General features: G+C 43.0%; 1 protein-coding gene across 2 annotated transcripts in view; it reads right to left on the reverse strand.

Moving 5' to 3' along the window:
- The window catches only part of TBX20 (T-box transcription factor 20), a 129,943-nt gene that overhangs the window by 34,186 nt on the left and 73,130 nt on the right, over positions 1-22,627 (reverse strand). For both annotated transcript variants that reach the window (XM_086964818.1, XM_086964816.1), the window contains exon 6: positions 6,984-7,060. In XM_086964818.1, the coding sequence (XP_086820944.1) occupies positions 6,984-7,060 (77 nt within the window). The remainder of the gene's footprint in view (positions 1-6,983; positions 7,061-22,627) is intronic.

The following is a 22,627-nucleotide window of genomic DNA, read 5'->3' on the forward strand; positions in this document are numbered from 1 at the left end:
CGGGGGAAGATCGAGAACCAGCCTGGCTGCTGTATTTTGCAGTGTCTTTCAGCTAATAAATACAGAATTTCCGAGTTCCCTTTTCATAATTCCAATGCCACATAATGCCTGTATGACTTTCTAGGAACAGTTTGTTACAAAGTGAACAAAAATCTCCAGGCATGTCAGGGTCACATGAAATGTGGTCTGGTAAGAAACCTCACATCAAGTCAAAGTCATGCTAAAGATTTCTTACAGTGCCACACTTTCTATTCACTTCATCTGCTTGTTTCTACATCTATACCTCTAATGTTCTCATTCACTTCAATGCATGTCTCCATTTGTCTGACTGTCTGCCTGTTTGCCTGCTTGCTTGTATGCCTTCGTATTTGTCTGCCTCTTTGCTAGATCAGTAGTATCTCTTTCATTAGTTTCTGATAGGGCGCACATCATGTCAAAATCACATCTACTAAAGTTTAAATTATTTGATAGCCACTTTTATTATCTTATCATTTACTAATTCATCTATTTGCTATAACTAAATATTGCAGTGATTTTAATTAATCAAACAATGAAGTGTCATAAATAATACCAAATAATTGGCATTAGCAGAAAGCAGCATATGCCTTGTAAGAAGATGTTGAGTACCACACCTGTCTTTGGGGTGTCTGATTTGACCCAAGAAAAGCAGCATGTCACGCTTAATAAAAATCCTACATGCATAAACAAACAAAAAGATCGGATTCACCTACTCGATAATTGCATAGAACATACTATATTTCAGCCAAGCCTGCCTGGCTGTGTAGGCATGACATGTTGCATAGTGTTAAGTACTGGGGAATTTTCGACTTGTCGCATGCAGAAGCTGCAAATCTGGGTCACAGAAGTTTAAGTCATCGTGCCACATATTTACAAATTAAAATCCTTTCCAATTAGGTTACAAAAGTGCAATTTCTGTCATCGTGTAATAAAAAGATGTGTTTCTGTCCCAGTTTCGCCTTAAGGAAGAGTCATCTATATTGTTACAGATAGAGGCTGTTCTCAGTCAGTTACAGTGAGCAATCCGATTATGGCGGGGTTTAGTGCAGTAACTGACTCCAGACTAATTGAATTATGTAATGTCTCCAAAGATCAATTCGTGTGATTTGTGTCCTCCCCACGGGCAGTTTAGGAAAAGTAGACTTAAATACCTGAAAATGAAATCCAGAGGTCTGCCCGAGTTCACACTATTCAGACTCTGGCAAAAAATTAACTGATAATGAACAATCGTTTGTTTTATTTCTCAAGAAGACCGGGATAGTTTCATAGAATACGATTGCTTTTAACAGCTTTATGTCATTTTTTTCTCCCAAATTTTAAAGTTACGGTTTAAACACGAAAAAGCCTTTTTCACTCGATTCACATATTTTTATTTTATCACGTGTGTTTACAATTTCAAAAAATGCATCTAGGACCTTGAATACGAGTGGCCTCGCTTTTTATGATCCCTGCTCAAACTGAACTAAAAATTATCTGGAGATGAACACACCCAGTAATTACCAACTTTGGTAAATACCACACATCCGGTTTAATTTTCAGTAGGTCAAAGCTTTGTATTTTAATGGGCAGTAAAAACCTGGTAAATATCTGTTCATGCTGATTTTTGTAAAAAAAACAACAAAAAAAACATCAAAGTCTGTACGTTATTTCCCATTTAAAGGCCAAACACTTGTAATTTGAGGTAATTTTCTCACCCAATAAATTCCAAACCCCTCAGTTTTGGTGTTTATCGGGAGCGATATTATGTTATGACCCAAAAGTGCACTCACAATCGAGGCCTTGCTCATTTGAAATCAAATTGCAATAAAGGTTGATTTCACACATTTGTATCTCTGTATTATTATACATACATTTATATTCTGCTGTTTGCAGTAGTCTGATAGGTTCTCTTTTCATCTTCTTGGATTGGTGCATGCATGAAATTGCACCTCACTTTTCATGTGGTTTAATTTGACCTACACTGGTGCTGATCGATGCATGCTCACCTCTGACATTACGGTCCTTTTGAAGTCACGTCTACTAGTCACCGCTTGTGCTGCCTGTTGAGAGTCATATTGAGGCTCACCAAGAATATATATTGGCTTGGAGCCTGCCCATTGTTTAATATTGGCTGGTTTTCTTGTCTCTCTCATTTCCCTGGTTCTAAATCATGTTCCAGCTGGTCAATATTGCGTTTATCCCTAGCATGGAGCATTGGTTGTTTACAATCTCTCTGATTGGCTGGCACCACGGCTTTCACTGCTTGCTTTTCAAGCAGTACTTTTTTTTCTTTTGTGTGTTTTCAAGCCATCTCCCCTGTGTACTTCTCTTCCCCTGCACTCCATGTTGCTCTTGTTTGCCAGAGTCCTTTTCCCTGCCCTTGTCCCTCCTGCGTTCACCTGTGTGCTCCTCATTACTTCTCCACCTGCCCTCTGTGTTGCTTCCACCAACCTTGTGTTGCTTTTGACACAGCCCTCCCCTGTTACTTTTGCGTTGCCTCCTGTGTTGTTTCAGCGTTACCCTGACCCTCTCCTGCGTTGCTTCTGTTTCCCCCACCTGCCCAGTATAAAATGCTTTTCAGCATTTAACCACTACCAGGGGTGGCTCCTCCACTAAGGCAGAGGAGCATCACCCCACTGCTCCCAGAGCAGTGGATAAGGGTAAAATAAAATGATAACATTATCATAATTTTATTTTTTGTTGAATCAGGGCTGGGTTAGGGCAGGCGGGGCTGGTGGCACATGCACACTAAGTGCAATTACTGCTTGGCTGACCGTCTTGGGCTGGCCAAACAGTCATGCGCACTTAGCATGTTCTCCACCGGGCTGTAGTTCACAGCATGGGTGGAGAACATGAACAGGCTCCCATCCCCGTCTGAGCGCTGATCCATGGTGCTCAGACCAATCGCAACATTGCATTGCAGCATTGTGATTGGCTTAGGGGAGCTTGTGTGCTTCCGGGACATGTCAGCAACGACGGAGAAGAGACGGAGGCGGCTGCAAGGAGGTAAGTGGTTTAAAAAAATATATCCTGTTCCCTTTCCCCCACCTCCGTTCTGTGCCAGCCACCACTGGTCATTACAATAAGAAAAAAAGCTCCTGCGTCATCTTGTAGGTATGTGCATAAGTGGTGCATGTGCTTACAAAGTGACGCAGGTGGCCAAAGCACAGGCTTTAATTTTTTTTTTACTTTAGCTTTGCTGCACAGTGTGACTAAAAAAACATTGGCAAAGCCAGTTGGCTACAAACAGGAGACCTACTGACTTTGCCAATGGTTTTTGGATAGTGTGTTGTAGCACTGAGAATTTCGGTAGTCAAATGATGGTACTGCTTCAAAGCCATGTTCTTTTTGGTGGGATTGGTGCAATAGATGTTCCTTGAAATCCTAAACTTAGGGGCCGATTATGATTGCGGATAATCTGCATCCTCCGGGCCGGCGGAAGCCACCGCCGGCCCGGAAGATGCGGATTATCCACTGCGGACTGGAAAAAGACCCCCCGCCAGATTAGGATGGCTGGGGGATCTATTTTCCGTCCGCCGCTTTTCCGCCGCGGTCGCCTTTCGACCGCGCTGGAAAGGCTCTAACATGACTGGCTGTGTCTATCAGACACCGCCAGCCATATTAGGATAGCTGCGGTCATATGCCTTTCCACTGCGGCATTTCCGCCGTGGAAAGGCATACGGTGTTGTCTTCGGGGGCCCGTTGCGGGCCCCCATGGGTGAAGGGGGGTTGGGGGGTGCACATGGGGGTACCTATGGTACCCCCCTGCCTTTGCATGCACGAAGCGGCAGGCACCACGCGGTGCCTGCAGCTTCGTGCATGCAAAAGTTAAGAAGCATTTTTTTAACATTGCGGCGTGTGCTGCTTCAAGCAGCACCCGCAGCAATGTTAACATACAGGATGTGACCGCCAGGGTGGTGGTCACATCCTAATTAGCACGGAGGGACCGCCGCAGCCCCTGCGGACGGTCCCTCCTCCTCTGGGGTGGCGGACGGGCGCAGGTCCGCCCGCCATCCTAATAGGCCCCCTAGTGTTGATTTCTTCAAATTTGTTGTCTAGCACCCAATGTTTATGGACTTGGATTGAGGTCATGACACCCATTTGATATATTTCATTTCATGATCTGTCAGATGGTGAGGATGACGTTTGCTAAATCATAAGGGACACTGTTCCTGGTGTAGGGTGCTGTATGTCACCCAGTCTGAAAGAGGAGGTAAAGCCTAGAATAGAGGAGAGGTAGAACAAAGGGGGGTGAAAACGGGAGAGAGGCAGAGGTTCATCCCCAGTATCAAGGATCCAATCCCGAAGGGGAGGACCAAGCCTTGCGTCCTACTTGCCCTCACACACCCCGAAGGATGATGCTTCATCATCGGGCTTTTGTTGCTCCTCGTCGGGCCGGTGCTGCAATGCCCGACGGGCCCATGAAGGATCTCTTTTTCGGAGATCTTTTCAGAGAAAAGCTGTCAGGTGAGTGTGGGTGTGTGGGGTGGATCCAGTGAGAAGTGGTGGTGAGGTGCGTGCGGAGGTGGATAAAATTACCTAGGGATTTCCACTAGTGGGTTATTTATTTGTGTGGTACCCCTGGTAAGTTAAAAAACCAAAGGGTTAGTGAGTTACACTAAGGTATAATATGCCAGTGTAAATAAACACGAGGTCAAAGGATGATGTTTGACCACTGTTGACTTTAGTATTTCAACCAAGTAGCATAGAGCTGAAAGGCTTTCTGCCAGGTTCTCTGCCACACCATAGTAAACAATATGAGTGGCCTGAGGATAGAGGGACAAAGATGGTTTCTGGTGCTTCTGAGGTTTAAGTGGGCTTTGACAGTTATAGCCCAATCTGTCCCGTGCATCTGGAAATGAAATGGGGATGTGGAGCCTCATATGTTGATGTAGAGCCTCAAATGTGCTCTACACTTACCAGTTTAGTTTGACTACATGTAAAATCGATCTATTCTTTAATCAGGTGAAGATATCAAAGGATATATTATTTGTACAACAAGACGTGATTCAAAAACTGTTTTTGCAACTTGTCCCACCCTTTCATCATGAAACTCTGTAGTTATAGCATCTTTCGCTCACAGCAATCTCTTAAAAAGCGTTCATAATATTATTCTTCAAGTCGTTCACATTTGCTTATATTTCTGAGCATGCAGCATCATATAGCGTTTAATATGTTTACATGTTTTCCTATAAAAAAATATTTGTTTTAGAATCTGCCCCTACCACTCGCCACCGGAAATGTAAATGCAGAACCTATTTCATACATGCTCATGGTTCATGTAGCTCAGCCTATAGTTCACCACTTCTCCAAATGAGGGAAACATTACATTGCCACTAATTTGCTGTGCGAGTCTATGCAAGGCTGAGTCTAATTTAAATGTAATGTCTTCAAACTCTTTCATACCAATGTTAAATTTAAACATAAAGTTATAATTTCAATTATCTATATTGTTAGTGACTTTTAAATTATGTTATGTATATACAATGAACATTAAGGGCCTGATTACGATGTCGGGTGGATGTGCTGCAGTCTCGGGACTGACCAACCTCCGGTCAGCTGCCCTGACACCGCCATTACAATGCGACTGCACATAGTGAGGTTGCATACTCCTATTTCTCTATGGGAGCTTGTACTGCGACCATAAACCGGCCTTAGCACAACCTCCCATGGAGAAATGGGAGATTCTGTTAATCCCTGCACGGCGTGACAGGCACCCCAAGGTGCCTGCCACACGATGCAGGAATTAACAGGGGGACACCATAGGTTCCCCCCTTGGCCCCCAACCAGAGGCTATGGAGCTCCCAAAGTCACTTTCCAACAGGCTTTCCATGTCAAAAAGCCCGACATGGAAAGCCTATCAGAAATGGACATCGTAATTCCCACAGTGGAAATGCCAACCCCAGAGATTGTGGTGGGGCCTCTGACTGGCCCATGGCTCCTTGAACTCATCAGAATCCAGCCAGAATGACCGGCCAGTTTCACTTTTAAACGCTGGCATATTAATGCAGCAGTCAAAAGTGAAACCGAAGATGTCGGTCAGAGGAGGCTTACCGACCAACATCAAAATAGGGCCCTAATTCTCATCATGAAGGTGCATGCTGCTTTCATTTTCATCTTGTTTTATCAGTGATATTTAAAGAACTACACTTAGCTTCATTCATTAATAAGAGTTTGATGTTAAAAAATATATGTTTCCCATAAACTGTCACTGGCTACCCTCTTCCACACTTAAAACTCTATTGTTGAAAGACACTTTCAAAATGTGACTATGAGCAAAACGGCATGAGCACCTTGCAAAGAGTCTGTGGCTAACAACAATATTGCGTTCTATTACAGAAGCTAGAAAGGCAACTAGTAGTATATTGAATGATTCAGGTTGACATTATCAAATTTAATGAAGGCGCATTATTACAATCTGACGCAGACAAAGCTGGAAGAGACATAGAAAGCAATGTACATACCCCTCTTCAACCGTGGATTAATACTCATATTGCTAAGTCAAGTTGGTGCCTTTTATTAAACACTTTTAGGACAATAGATCAGGACCACAGATAAAAATATATTTTTTCATGGAAAGGGGAGCGTTGCAAGTTTTTTGTGGGTGAGTATACCTGATACATTTACGTTACTTACTACCTTATTTTGCTCATTAGCTCCATATTACTGTAAATAACTTTGCACTTTGGTCTATTTTCCGGAATCTGTATGACTATATTTATAAAACGTGCAGCAGCTGCCAAGGCTCCTAACAAATCTCTTCCCAAAGTTTGTCTTTCTGCAGAAGGGCAGTTTACCAACTGAACATCCTTGGCATATTTTTGTTGAGGAGTGGAGGCAGAGGCCAAAGGAAGGGGAGCCGACTACTATATACAAACAGATAACATTAATAACCACAACTTCTCCGGGACTGTGCTGATATGTTCCCTATAAGCATCCCCTCTTTATCTTATCTCCTCAGAAAGTAAACACAAGGTTCCCATTACCTCTCGATATCAGTGAGTCTGGAGGAGTCGCGGAATCCTTTTGCAAAGGGGTTGCTGTCAATTTTCAGCTTGGTTATCTACAAATACAAGAGACACACAATGTTATAATTTTTTTTTTGCTGCTCTTTTAAGATTTTCACCTTACAGCCAAATCAGCGACTAATCCTCTACTTTTCAATGCTAAGTGCTACATTCACTCAGATTCTCTCTAGAGCATCCATGGAAAAGTATTGTAGGACATGTTGGTCTGCAGCAAAGATGGAGTCTTAAAGGAGCATGATAGATCCCCTAACATTAAGTAAGAAATTAGTTTGTGCACTGGGAGGGTATCCAAACTGCTCAGATGTCAATCTTAGTGTAGAGAAAGTGTGATGTGTCCAAAAATATTTTAGGAGATCCCTGTTTGGTCTCACCTATCCTTAATCCAATGGGCAACAACGTGCAGGGCAGCCGTGTACATACATCGTAAGTGACTTTCAATTTCTTTTTGCTCAGTGTTATGTACACCTCTAGAATTGCCACCCGGTTGGCTTCTATAGCTTGATGTAGCCAGAGTTATCATTTTCTCTTTTGACTGCCCTACTACATCCAGCCGTTTCCCACACAAGGAGATGGTGCCCTTTTGCGTGCAAACTCAGTAGATACAGATTCAGTTAATAGCAAATGATATACTAGCTGGTGGGCAATTGATAACAAATTATATACAAGCTGGTGGAGAGACCTAGGTGCTCCTGTTTATTAATGGGAGACAATGTTCTATTTTCTGTTGAATTTCAATCATTTAACTTGCTATTTGTTTGCAATTTATGTTTTGTTTAATTAGTGTGTCAATTTATGAATATTCGCAATGCTCTTATCAAATGTCCTTTTATCAAATCGCAGCAGAGTTTTTTTAGAACAGTTAGTGCATCATCACAAAACATGTTACTTAATTAAGTCACAGCTTGAGTAGGATTTATACATTTACTGCTGCAAAACTCAGGTGCTTCTGTTACTGAATTTGATTTTGGAATTCCATAAATCTAGGGAAGGACATCTCACACTGAAAATGTACGCTGCTAGCAAATGTTTTCATCATGTCTATTTTGCTGCTGTTTGTTGCACAAAAACTAGAATGAGTCAAATGACCACAAGACCCCCCTCCCAAAAAAAGGAAGGAAATGCACTGAAATCTATAATCAGTAATGATGCAAGAAAAATGTATAAGGGCAGCTAACAAAAGGGAAATATATTGCATTGCTGGTATGGTAAAGCAAATTGATGAAAAGAGGAAACAAAACAATAAAAAATGAGGCAAAGCAAATGAAGAGGCAACATAAAATAAAAAAATAAATTACACATAAGTAATTGTATGAGTACCACTTATTAGGCTCCACTTCCAACTTGGAATACGCATTTCCCCTTAACATAGGTTTCGCATTCTTGTTTTGGTTTGGTCATCCATCACACTGTTGTGTTTGGTCTTAAATTCAGAGTTAGCAACCCTTGGCCCTGCGCTTGGAGAACGATAGGGCTTTCCATCGCGCTCTCATTAATGAATGCAATAGAAAGCTCCACTACTGAAGCAATGCATCCAATAATGTGGCCTCTTCTTTATTTGTTCATCTATTTCAGTTCAATAAAAACACCAGGAAGAGTGTTTCAATTGAATTTGTCCAACACACACACACCAATACACAAGTGAACACGCACACAGCTATTGCATGTAGGTGGAAGGGGTCAGAACCGTACCTGTTCTGTATTTGGGGTACCCAATCTAGGTGCAGGACGGCCAGATCCATTCTTTCACAGTAACCACTAACTATTTCAATGAGTTTAATTCAGGTTCTTTATATGTAATATATTGTATGTGAGACCCTAACAATATTGCATGCATCTCGCTCTTCGAGACTTGCTCTGATTGCTTCTGCTCTTAATGCATTGAGCATGCAAAACACAGCATGCAGCTTTATTTGAGTAAGAGGTAGTGAAAGCATCGGTCTTGCTCTGGTAAATACTTACCATGAGTCCTGCCTAATCTGTTGATTGGCAGATAAGGCTAGAATCTGGGTTGGAAAAATGGAAGTTGTCAATCTTGACAGTTTCTGCACGCCCTTCCTGCTATGCTGTTTCCCCTGCTCCAGAACCTCTGTAAACCCAGGGAAGGACCACCAGCAGTGCCACTGGGCTTTGTCATGTAAGATAGGAGGGCCTGTGTATACATAATTGCCTTTGTGCTTGCTTTGTTTGTGAAAGCGTGCGTAAGGATGAACTGGAGTGACTTCATGAATTTATATGTTGGAGGGAGAGCCTTGTAGGTATGAGAGTTCGTGTGGTCCTGGTATGGTCAGAATATAATGATAAGGGTGGTAGAGATCACCCTGGTCTAATGGTGACATACTTAATATCATGAGAGCATTCATAGTGGCATTCTTTCTATCTCTGATGCAATACAGAAACATTCTTGATATGTAGTTGGCATTCTTCTTCATAACAATCTGGCCATTTTTTGCATTGGAATGGCCCATCTATGACATTTTGTGGTCATGTTTAATAATATCTTGTCTATCTTTGACATAACGATGACCATCCTTGATGTACTGTAGGCATTCTCAACATATATTTATTTGCATATGGGACCGCGGCGCGCCCCCTCAGCCCCGGACACCAACACCTCCCCGGAGCTTAATCTTTTTTGGAGGAGGGCCACGCAGCCCCCCCCCCCCCCCCATGGAGTTGTGGATGGACCTGGGGACCGTCACACCCCAAGAAAGTACCCACCTCCTGGGACATTGCAGTTTGCTATGGCTTGGGGGTGGCGCTGGCCCCTCTCCATTTAAAAAAGAATTATGAAGGTTTGGGCCTGGGATGGGATCCACAGTGCTGAAATTGGCCTCAGGAGGAGGGCCACGTGGTCCACCTACCTTTTTGAGAAAAAAAAAACAGAAAAGGTCAGCCCTGTGGGATGGGGAAAGGATCTTGTGTGGCCTCCCACCCCATTAAAAATAAATAAATGACTGGCCCTAGGGTGATATGATCCCCAGGGCCGAAATCGGCAGAGGGAAGGGGAGCTACTCTGCCCCTTCCCTAAAAAAAGAAATGTTCAATAAAAAAATTAAAAACGGGCAAGTCGCGGAGGCCACACCCCCTACACCACCACTCTACAAACGCACCTCCTGGCACAGTGGTGGTTGGGGAATGAAATCCCTTTGAAGGCTGAGGGTCTTTGAGGGCCAACAAGCCCTCTTCTTACCTCCAGTAAGTCCCAGACAGGGAGTGATGTGAGGACTTGAAGGCCACACCCCATTTCTCTACCACTGTGCAAATGCTTCTGGTTGGGAAATTAATTCCACTTTACTACTGATGGCCTCAGGACTAAAGTGTACTATTTCCCCCAACCAGTAGGGCACCATGAATGCCCGTTTGCAGAGTGGTGTAGAAAGGGGGCATGGCCTCTGGCAACCTCTCAGCAATGCAGCTGTATGGGTCTTACTGGAGGTGGCAAGAGGGTTAGTTGGCTCCCAAGTTCACTCAAGAGCCAAGAGGACTTCATCCCCCAACTATTAGAGTGCCAGGAGATGTATTTACAAAATGGTGGAGAAAGGGGGGGAGGCCACTGAGCATATCTCAGCAAACCCATTGTTTGGAATTTACTGTAGTTAAAAAGAGGGGTAGTTGGCCCCCAAGGAACCTCTGGAGCCAAGGGAACTTCATTCTCCTACTAGTAGTGCACCAGGAGCCACATTTGCACTGTGGTGGAAAAAGGGGGTGTGGCATCCAACAACCTGTTAGCAATCCTGCTGTGTGGGACATACTGGAGGTAACAGGAGAAGTAATTGGCCTCCGAGGACGTCCTTGAGGGCCAACTACCCCTCCTATTGCCTCCAGTAAGTCCCACACAGTGAGATTGCTAAGAAGTAAAGAGGTCTTTGGAGGCCACCCCCCTTTCTCCACCACTCTGTTAACGGGGCTCCACTCAAGTTGCACTACTGGTTGTGGGATGAAGTCCAATTTAGTCCTCAGGGATCTTAGGGGCCAAGGAGCCCTCCTGCTGTAAGTCCTACACAGGGGGATTCCTGAGAGCTGGTCGGAGGCCCATCCCCCTTTCTCCACCACTCTGCAAACACAGTTATTAGTTAAACAAGCATTTGCAATGCAATAGGTCTTGCATTTACCAGAGTTTGAGCTATTGGCACTGTAAATGACAATGCCTTTTATTTATGTGATGGTTTTCAAAACACTGAAAAAAAAGGCATTGTCATTCACAATGCTAATAGCTCAAAGTCTCGTAAATTATTGTATTACAAATGCTTGTTTTTAAAGTGCTGGAGATTGTTGAAGATTGTTGGAGAAAATCCTGCAAGGCGCAAAGAGATTGAGACATTTTAAGCCAACCTGAAGGACTCACATAAGTGATAACAGCTTGACACAATGAATCTGGCGCCATGTTTCAGCCATATATTGCCACTGCAGCCATCTGGCATCTATATGTCACCAAACTTCAAATGAGGGCTTTAAACGGTGCATACGTGCCACTGCTAATACGATGGCTCAGTAGACTCCCAGCACACATGTTTAAACAAACTCTGTGTAAGTAATCATTTAAAGAAGCTTTTGTGTACAATTGTTTTCCAAATTAATTCTTAGAAGAAAAAATTTGATTAAACCAACATTTTTCCCTTTCAAAACACACGTGTTGGTGCAAGCACGATTCGGATACATTTAAGATTTGCCAGAAGCAGTTGTTGTGTGTTGAGTCAGTTACCTGTAAGAAATGTGAATGCCGGCTTGGCTTACATCCCCAGAATCTTAATCTTGTTGAAGAAGGGAAAAGTGGCCGCGCAGTTGCCAGTGGCAGCTCCTCTGAGGAGAGTTTCCCCACTGCTCCAGCTGCAAGTTGAATAAAAAAAGTAAAATGATAATAAAGGGGCCTATTACCAAGCAATAGCGATAATTATCGCTATTGCTTGGTTAGAGACAAAAAGTTACCGCAGAGCTGCGGCGATTTTTATCGCAAATAAACCTTGGTATTACCAAGGTTTATCGCAAATGCGATAAAAATCGGCCGCAATGCATGAATATCGCTGAAAAGTCAGCGATATTCAGGCATTTCCGAGCTAATGCTCTTAGCCATGTTATCCACCTCCCATTGGATAACATGGCTAAGAACTGCTCAGGGCAGGTGTTAGCTTTTGGAGATATTCGCGCTTAGCGCGAATATCTCCAAAAGTTGATAATAGGAGATAGCGATGTTAGCGACTGTTTCCAGTTGCTAACATCTTGGCATGCCCACTTTGCATGTCATTAGTGATAAATATCACTGACATGCAAATTGGGGCCCAAGATGGTCGCTATCTCCTACTAGCTGTCGCTAACTGGTGTTAGCGACAGCTAGGTAATAGGAAGATAAACCCCCTTCATAATATGCCCCAACGTTCGTTATTATCATTTAATTTTATGTATTCACCTTGCAGCTGAAGTCAGGCTGGCAGGGCTGGGCTCGCCGCACATCTTGGGGAGACTGAATAGGATAACGGCAGTTTTTTCTGAGTTAAATTTATGACAATGTTTGCCCATCTAACTTTCAGTCTTTCTCATGCAGTTGTGTAACTCCCATTGGCCACCTTCCTGAGAGAGCTGTGACTATTCGCCATCGCTACCACCGCCAGTCAATTGTTCAAGGGGACAAGGGGCCAGGCTGCCCCTTGAGGTAAGAGTGCACTTGAAATTAGCCATTCTGCAGTTGTTCTCTCCAAATAAAGATCAATATACCCCATTTTCCACCTTGTGCTGCAAAGTGTGGATTTTCTTTTCATTTGATTTAGTGATTCTTGCTGCATTAGTTGGTTTTCAATGCCACATAATTCTAGTCGCTTCTTTGTAAATTAGCTGGATGATCATCAAATTACTTTGGACTTGCTTACAAAAGTTATCCTGTCTGTACTCCTAGAAATAGTGCAGTAAATGTTTTCTGTTTTTTGCAGTTTTATATAGCATGAACTCGACCCGAAGGTACTGGAATGCTTTACATGAGCACCAGTTACTTTACACAGGGTGCCCATTAATTTTTGATACACACGGGAGAGATTAAAAGATTTGCCCAGAAGCAAAGAATGTTGAGCGGACACCGAGACTTGAAACGAGTTACCCGGTTCTAAAGTCGACAGCTCTGGCATTTACTCCCCATCCTAACGTTTGGCTACCCATCCTTTTCATCAGGGTTTTAAGTGGACCGGGTCTTGCCGGTGCTCAGCACAGGCAGTTCAAAAAAGCAGGTGCTGAGAGGGGTCCCTATCTGGCTCTCCATTTTGCCCTCACCCTCAGGGTGAGATAACAAATCTGAACTCTGCAGCAGTACCACTCTTCACTTCCTTGGGTGTAACTTCAAAGAGACTCCTACTAATTTTTTCATAGTCTCATCATGTCAAAACTGAAGTATTTTCAGTGTCATATACAACAAAGCCGTAGTTGGTGCTTATTTATTATAGGCTACTAAAAACCATTGACAAAGCCAATAGTCCTGGCTTGTTCTAGGTGTAATGCTACTTGTTATATCTTGGTGCAATGACAGAAGCAGCAAAATACCAGTCGGGTGGCACAATATGCTAAGCACAGATTTTCAGCGTATGTGTTTTTAAGCGGCGTCCTTAATTAAATTGGCCATACCCCTTAGAGAGACCGCCCAGTTTTTCAATCCCACTTAAAGCCCTGCATATCATACACATAAATAACTATTCAGACTGTGACAATAGCATTCGCTACAACAAACATAGCTGAAGCTACAAACCCCTGCCCAAACTGTCTCCTCTTGACTCGTTCACGGTCTCCGCCTTTCCCAAGCTGGTTTTAGGACTGGACATGTACTTACACTTTTCAGCTTTCCAAATGTAGTTAAGTTGAAGGTGACAATGGGCAGATAAGGGTGACAGAAAGAGGTGACTGCTGCCCTGTGTGAGCCGAGTTGCCCCATCCCCCTGGACTAACCTCCCCTCACAGAGGACTCATCTACATTCGCTTTCCTGCTGCCGAAGCCGGTCTAACACTGTCCGTAGGTGGAATGAGGGGGCAAATATCTGGTCCATTATCAAATAAGTGACTTCTCACCCCACCAAAGATGCGGGGATGGTGTAAGCTGGCATGGTCGATCGGCAGTGTAATGCACGTCAGCTGGAAATTATTTGCCTAGAATTTGAAACAAGCTTACAGAGCAAACCTCAATTCTGCCCCCTCCTACAAAGAGGGGTCACATTAGAGCTGACGACTCCAGACCTGGGGATCAGTGTTCGAGCCTCAGTGTCGCTCAGCAACCATGTGAATGTGGTCAAATTACTTAATCACCCCTGTGCCCACCTTATATGATTGTTCACATTTAAATTTAAAAAAGCAGTGATCTCAGTAGGGTGGGGGGGCGGGCAACCAGTGTTGTGTGAGGGGGCTGGAGTAAAGACACACGGAGATTACTTGTGCGATGCGTAATTTAAGTAGGCGCTGTAATGTAAATTAAAGTTAAAGAAAAGACAAGCAAGTACAAAGATCAAATTAAAAGCTGGCTAAACGGGGTAGAACATAATTAAGTCTATCCAAAGTCTGTAGTTTGAATTCACCACTATGCCTGCCAGACAAATACTTACACATACAGAGAAGAGCTATCACCCTGCGCGCCCCTGCTCTCTCCCGCAGCAATACTCTGTGGGAGTGATCTTTTGAAAAAAGGTGGGACATGAACCCACCATTAGCCATGCAATTGCATGGCACGATTTTAAAAATACACACACAAAAGCCAATCCAAAAGCAGAGGAGGAGTCAGCCCCACAACTACATACAAGAGATCTCAACAGCGCAAGATCTGTAAGCTCGACCAAAAAACCGTAGAAATTCACTGAAAAAACAAAGGTTACAGGGACTTTATAGTTAGGAAATAGCTTTGAACAAACCTTGGAAATTCATTGAAAAATCAAAGGTTACATGGACGTTATAGTTAGGCTGGCATTTCTCTTGTACAAAACCAGAGAGATACAGCAGTTATAGTTAGGTAAGCTAAGTTATAGTTAGCTAACTATAACTTGCGCCCCCGCAATGCACTCTTTATGACCTCATATATTACATCACTCACTCATGACATGGTCAGTGGCATCACAGATGACATCTCAAATGACATCACTGAGGACATCATCCAGTGACTGAGTGTTTTAAAAAAGTTTATGTATGTTAAATGTATATACCAATGTTTATTGGTGAATCAGTAGGTATGTGAGTACCTGTTTGGATAATTCAGTGGGTACGTGACTGACAGTACAAGTGAGTGATTAGGTGTCTCAGTGAATGCATGGGTGAGTGACTGGTTGTGTGCATGTCTGCATCTGTCTGTCAGTTGGTCTCTAAGTGGCAGTAAGGGTGTTTGAGTGGGTATGTGAGTTTCTGTATGGGTGAGTGATTGGCTCTCTGAGCACCTCTATGGATGTCTGTATGGGAGGGTGAGGAGGTGTGTGACTGCCTGTACAGATGAGTGAGTGGATGAGCCAGTGACTGCATGGGTTAGTGAGTGCATGCATGAGAGGCTGTGTGGGTGAATGAGTGTGGGTATGGCAGTGTTGATGAGTGCATGTGTCAGTGGTATATGTATGAATAAATGGGTATGTGAAAGGCATTATAGAGGAGTGATGTGTGTATGAGTGACTATATGGGTTAGTGAGTGAATGTGAGAGTGTCTGTATGGGTGAGTGTGTGCATATATCAGTGACTCTATAGATGAGTGAGTACGTGTTATTATCTGTATGAGTGAGTGTGTGTAACTGTACAGGTGAGTAAGTGGCTGTGTGATTGACTGTATGGGTGAGTGAGTAGGTGTGTGAGTAGATCTAAGGGGGAATGATTCAGTGTTTGAGTGGCTGTACATGTGTATGAGTGGATATGTCAATGGCCATTATTGGTGAGTGAGTGGGTGTATGAGTGGCTGTATGGCTGAGTGAATAGATGTGTGTGTTGATCTGTGAATCAGTGAGTGGTTGTGTAAGTGCTGGTATGGGTGTGTGAATGGGTTTGCGAACGGTAGTGTGGGAGTTGGAGTGGGTGTATGAAAGGTTATATGGGATTGTGAGTGGGTACATCAGAGATTCTGTAGATGATGTCATCAGTGATGTCATCTGTGATGTCACTGACAATGTCATGAGTGATGTAATATGTGACTTCATAAGCATTGCATTGTAGGGCACAAGTTATATCTCTCTCACTAACTATAATGGCTGAATGTCACTAGTTTTGTACGGGTGAAAACTGATCCTAACTATAACATCGCCATAACCTTTGTTTTTTTCAGTGAATTTCAAAGGTTTGTTTAATTCAATTACCTAACTATATTGTCCCTGTAACCTTTGGGTTTTTCAGTCAATTTCTAAGGTTTCTTAAATGATTATTCCTAATTATGTCCCTGTAACCTTTGTTCTTTTCTATGTTTTTTAAGCAGTAGTCGCTTTTTCACGAGTGATGGAGAAAGGGGGCGGCCCTAGGAATCCCGCTGTGTGGCTCAAGGAGTGGAGCTGCTCCTTTCTTGTATTAGGGCCAGCCCCAGGGAGGTGGCAGACCCCGGGGCAAAGAATAGCCCAGAAGGGGGGCCACATCCCATTTAAAAAAATTGAATTTGCACCGGGTGTTGGTGGTCCCAGGGACCCGGGGGTTCGTAAAACCACAAGATTACAAAATTAAAGAGACCCTGGAGCATGGGGGAGTCCACAAGACCACCCCGATTTCTTTTGCATTAGCACCGGGAAGATGAAGGTCCCCTATGACTCAAGCCCTCATCACACACTGCTAATTACCCCATATATTACATCACTCATGACATCTTCCATGACATCATTGATAATATCACTGCAACACCTGTCATAGTTACATTAGGGCATGAGTTATAGTTACTTGAGATAACTATATATATATATATATATATATATATATTACCTACTGGCGGTCGCCAGTAGGTATATATAGTTAGGATTTTTTTCCTATGACCATGTCATGAATGATGTAATATGTGACTATTTAGGAGGGACAAGGGCACCCAAGGCGCAATAAGCTAAGGACCATGGGTAGGTACTATATTGTAAAGAACAAGGGTCCTTAGAGCAAACAACAGATGAAGAGAAAAAATAAATATATACCAAATGGAAATATATTGTTAGGGGAAATGTCCAGCCGGACAGTTTTATTTCCCTGATATAAAGGTCATTATAAACCAATAGAACACTGAGTGTGATAGAAGCGGGACACCGGCCGGTGTCTGGCTAACACACTAAGAAGACATACAACATACAAATTAACAGGCAATAACAGGACATCTGAGTAGAATAAAACATAAACCAGACAATCTAAAATATACACATATGCAAGAGAAAAGTATAGAACAATTTATGCATTTAGTGTAATTTTGTCGACGACGTTTCGAACCATACTTAATAAAGGTTCATCCTCGGGACAGAGGGTAATTGCCTTGAAGTTACACATCCGCAAATATATCACAATTGTGTAGCACTCAGTTGGGAAAGGTCTCTTGTATTAATAATTTAAATTTGCTTGGAAGCAAGGAACCATAATGAATCTTTAAGAGTGCCCTGGTCTGGTAATACAGTATGCAAGGCCTCAATGGGGATTCTTGCTGGCACCGGGAATCTGCGCAGATTCCCAGTGCCAGCAAGAATCCCCATTGAGGCCTTGCATACTGTATTACCAGACCAGGATACCGAGAGCATCGTTCTTCGGACCTTACTACTGAGGGCACTCTTAAAGATTCATCTGTTGTTTGCTCTAAGGACCCTTGTTCTTTACAATATAGTACCTACCCATGGTCCTTAGCTTATTGCGCCTTGGGTGCCCTTGTCCCTCCTAAATAGTCACATATTACATCATTCATGACATGGTCATAGGAAAAAAATCCTAACTATATATACCTACTGGCGACCGCCAGTAGGTAATATATATATATATATAGTTATCTCAAGTAACTATAACTCATGCCCTAATGTAACTATGACAGGTGTTGCAGTGATATTATCAATGATGTCATGGAAGATGTCATGAGTGATGTAATATATGGGGTAATTAGCAGTGTGTGATGAGGGCTTGAGTCATAGGGGACCTTCATCTTCCCGGTGCTAATGCAAAAGAAATCGGGGTGGTCTTGTGGACTCCCCCATGCTCCAGGGTCTCTTTAATTTTGTAATCTTGTGGTCTTACGAACCCCCGGGTCCCTGGGACCACCAACACCCGGTGCAAATTCAATTTTTTTAAATGGGATGTGGCCCCCCTTCTGGGCTATTCTTTGCCCCGGGGTCTGCCACCTCCCTGGGGCTGGCCCTAATACAAGAAAGGAGCAGCTCCACTCCTTGAGCCACAGAGCGGGATTCCTAGGGCCGCCCCCTTTCTCCATCACTCGTGAAAAAGCGACTACTGCTTAAAAAACATAGAAAAGAACAAAGGTTACAGGGGCATAATTAGGAATAATCATTTAAGAAACCTTAGAAATTGACTGAAAAACCCAAGGGTTACAGGGACAATATAGTTAGGTAATTGAATTAAACAAACCTTTGAAATTCACTGAAAAAACTATATATGGTCTATAACCTATGGTTTTTTCATTGAATTTTCAAGGTTTTGTAAATGCTAATTCCTAACTATATATGGTCTATAACCTATGGTTTTTTAATTGAATATATATATATATATATATATATATATATATATATATATATTATACACACACACACACACACCAGAGGTCAGCAGTAGATAGATATAGTTAGGACCTAGTTCCCATAGGTGAAGCATTTGTTATTTTGCCAATAACTTTGGTGCTGTTTGTCGAAATTTCCCAAGCCAGTTTGCCACTCAGTTCAGCTGTTGTGTTGAAATTTTTGGGGAAAAAGGGGGGGTCCCAAAACGCGTTTTCTGCATGCAGTTTCTTATATGACTACAGCCGAAATCGCTGAACGGAATTACACCAAATTTGGTGGAAAGCTATCGCTTGTTCAAGAAAGCATGCTTTTTGTTATTTAGTGTAAATCCATTCAGTAGCTTTAGGGAGATTAACTGAAAAATAAATGTGTATGTCTAGGGACACAGACCATCCCTGGATCGAGCTGCGGTGAATCTGTGGCTCCACGTGCCAAAGCAAAGTCCTGATTGGCTGGCCGCAACCTGAGAGAAAAGTTGAGCTCACAACTTTATATCTCAGGTAATGGTCCCTGGAGCTGAAAAGTTGCTTGCATACTAATTTAAGGGGCCAGATGAGAGCTTTCCTGACCACACCACTTATATATGTTATAAATGAAAGCATGAACAATGGACAGTAAAATGCCCAAAAATGTTTTCATTGTCACTCGTGAGATCCACAGAGCCGTCACGAGGCTCAGCATTGCCCTTGTGTATATATGCAAATATCGCAGAGAAATTACATGGTGAATCCACGTATTCATGAAAGAGCCAGTCAAATCTGGCGTCTTCACAGTAAACATGGAAAGGGTTAAAGAAATAGTGACCATTTAGAAGTGGTATAACAAAAAAGAAAGTTGAAAGAAAGCCTGTGATTTGTTAATTAGAGCAGCATAAGTAAGAGCACATGGTGAGGGGTAGCCACTTTACTTGCCTATCTACTGAGAGAGGATACTCAGGAGTTCTGACTAGAGATTTTGTGTGAAAACAGATGTTACCAGACATAAAAATAAAACTGAGAGAACAGCAAAGAGCGTTTACAGGTCTGTTAATTAGGTTGCAGTATATAAAAATATATTTAGAACAAATTAGAGAGTGTATGTAATGTGAAAGAAAATATGTAGCTTCTAGACAGTATACTAGAAGGAAAAATTGTTGATTAGAGGAAAATTTGAACTAAAATTACAGTGAACAGGAAAGGAAAAAGAGGAATTGATATACTGCATATATATTCTTTTATTATGCTAGTATGACTAAATGCTTTTGAAATAAGAGGTGGGTGTTTGCTTATAGCATGTAATTTAATAGTATGCAATTTGCACATGCTCATACATATAGCCAGACAGTGACTGCCACACTGACTCACACAGCCATAAGACCATTTACCACCCATTTACTCATGTTTGAGTACTAGTTTGTCCGTAGATCCTGGGGGGGATCATAAGAATGCAATCTGCACCACAAGAAGAGTTTGTGGAGGACTACTTCAGCACTCTTGAAAAGGAAGTACCCTGATTGTAGTTGACCTCAGAAGCACGGCCCCAATGGGTAGTGGATTTCAGAAGGAGGGAGAGGAGTAGAGAAATGAGTGGGTAAAGTCTCCAGAGGAGAGAGGTGATCCCCTAGAGAAAGTCTTCTCTGTTGGATATGGGGCAGGCAGAAGTCTCTTCCCAAACCCACTACCCTGAGGACAGACAGGATTAATGCGACCTGCGGCTGCAGCTGGACCAGCCAGGTGCAGAGGAGAAGAAAGGTGAGACTAAGGAAGCTTTGGAGGAGAAAAGGGTTTGCTGACTGAAGTCTCATGGAGGTGCACTTAACCCCTTCGCTGCGGAGGATAATCCCCCGCTGTGCTGGGGGGCGCGCACAGCGCCCACATGCTCATGACGAGCAGAGCTCATCATGAGCTACGGCGCTCCTGTGCTCTTGACGAGCTCAGCTCGTCACAGGTGTATTGCCTCCCATGGAACGCTCAGCACAGCGGGGGAATTCTCCCCGCACCTGAGCGTTCCACGGGCCATGACAAGCTGAGCTCATCATGAGCACCGGAGCGCCATGGCTCATGACGAGCTCAGCTCGTCATGAGCATTGGAGGGGTTAAAGGCCAAATCGCTGTTAGAGTCTAGCAAGAATGGTGGGAGACCCCCTACTGTGTCCAGTGCAGAAGAATGAGTTCATATATTCAGAGATTAGGTGCCTGACTTTAAGAAGGAGGTTGATATAGACAGGTTATTACTGGCATACAAATTAGCTGTAGAGTTAAAGATGATATCTGAGGAGGATTGCAGAAGTGCTTTTGGAGTCATATTTGTGGTGATGGGAGGGACAATGTACTGGCTCTAGAGAAGGGGAATATGTTGAGGTATCCCTCTATAAAGGAGGCCCTTGTAAGTAGGCACAAATTAACCCCAGAGGAGTGCAGATGAAATTCAGGGTTAGTAAAAAAACGGTGTTCCTACTGCTTGGAGGATGTTTTGGGGCACTTTTGAATTGTTTGTTAAAAGTACTGATGTTTCAAGGTGTTTCTAACAGTTTTATACATTTTCTTTTTTTCTAAAGATTATTGAGAAGGAGCAACTTATTTAAAACAACAGATGGAATACATATGGATTATGAAATCTATGGTACTCAGAATATAATCCTGTTCACTTGAACTCTGCAGCAGGTATTTGCACAAGGCAGTCTTCATACTGTTTGCCTAATGCAGTTCAAAATAGTTGAGGAAAATATTGAATCTCTAAGTTTTTCTCCAGACACTCATTGGAGTTATTTTATCTCGTTTCATCTGATACAGTTCAATGGCATCGTCAATAGCCTATTTTGAATGTAGTGGATGGATACTGTAAAGATCATATATTTTTTCTGATGAATTTTTCGATCCATTATTCCAGGCTGTCCACTTAAAGGCAACATTTCTTCGTCCATGCAACTTTCATGATAGAAAACATCTCCATCTTTGTAGAACACATTATTATCTTTAAGATATAATATAGGTTTCTTCACTTTACTTTCATCCACAATTTTTTTGTCTTTCGTAGACATGCCATTTACTAGAATAACAAGTGGTTATTCCAAATCTTTCTCTACTTCTCTGTGGAGAAGTGTGGCTCAATGATTAGAGCAACAAGGGGTGGTGAGGGACAGAGTCTCTGAATTAAGCAGAAAGCTCTCACCCAGTCAAGAGATCAGGGCTAGATCCAACACCGTTTTTTAGCTCACTGCACCATCCCAGTTTCAGAACCTGGCTGTATGCAAATTAGTCTGTTCCTGTCCCAGTGCATGATGGCAACAGGGCAAACCAAACTACAAAAGCCAATTCTTACACTGGGAAGGAAACAAGCTCCCGGGGACCGGTTTCTGGCATTACAGCCGTCTTCGGCCCGGTTTGCTTGAATCTTGATGGTGCAATGAGCAAGGGTCTCACATCTGAGAATACCCTTCCACGCTTAGGGTGGACAAAAATATTTACAACAAGGGGTGGTGAGGGACAGAGTCTCTGAATTAAGCAGAAAGCTCTCACCCAGTCAAGAGATCAGGGCTAGATCCAACACCGTTTTTTAGCTCACTGCACCATCCCAGTTTCAGAACCTGGCTGTATGCAAATTAGTCTGTTCCTGTCCCAGTGCATGATGGCAAGAGGGCAAACCAAACTACAAAAGCCAATTCTTACACTGGGAAGGAAACAAGCTCCCGGGGACCGGTTTCTGGCATTACAGCCGTCTTCGGCCCGGTTTGCTTGAATCCTGATGGTGCAATGAGCAAGGGTCTCACATCTGAGAATACCCTTCCACGCTTAGGGTGGACAAAAATATTTACAACAAGGGGTGGTGAGGGACAGAGTCTCTGAATTAAGCAGAAAGCTCTCACCCAGTCAAGAGATCAGGGCTAGATCCAACACCGTTTTTTAGCTCACTGCACCATCCCAGTTTCAGAACCTGGCTGTATGCAAATTAGTCTGTTCCTGT

Source organism: Lissotriton vulgaris, chromosome 4_1 (assembly GCF_964263255.1).
Source record: "Lissotriton vulgaris chromosome 4_1, aLisVul1.2, whole genome shotgun sequence".
NCBI classification, from domain to species: domain Eukaryota; kingdom Metazoa; phylum Chordata; class Amphibia; order Caudata; family Salamandridae; genus Lissotriton; species Lissotriton vulgaris.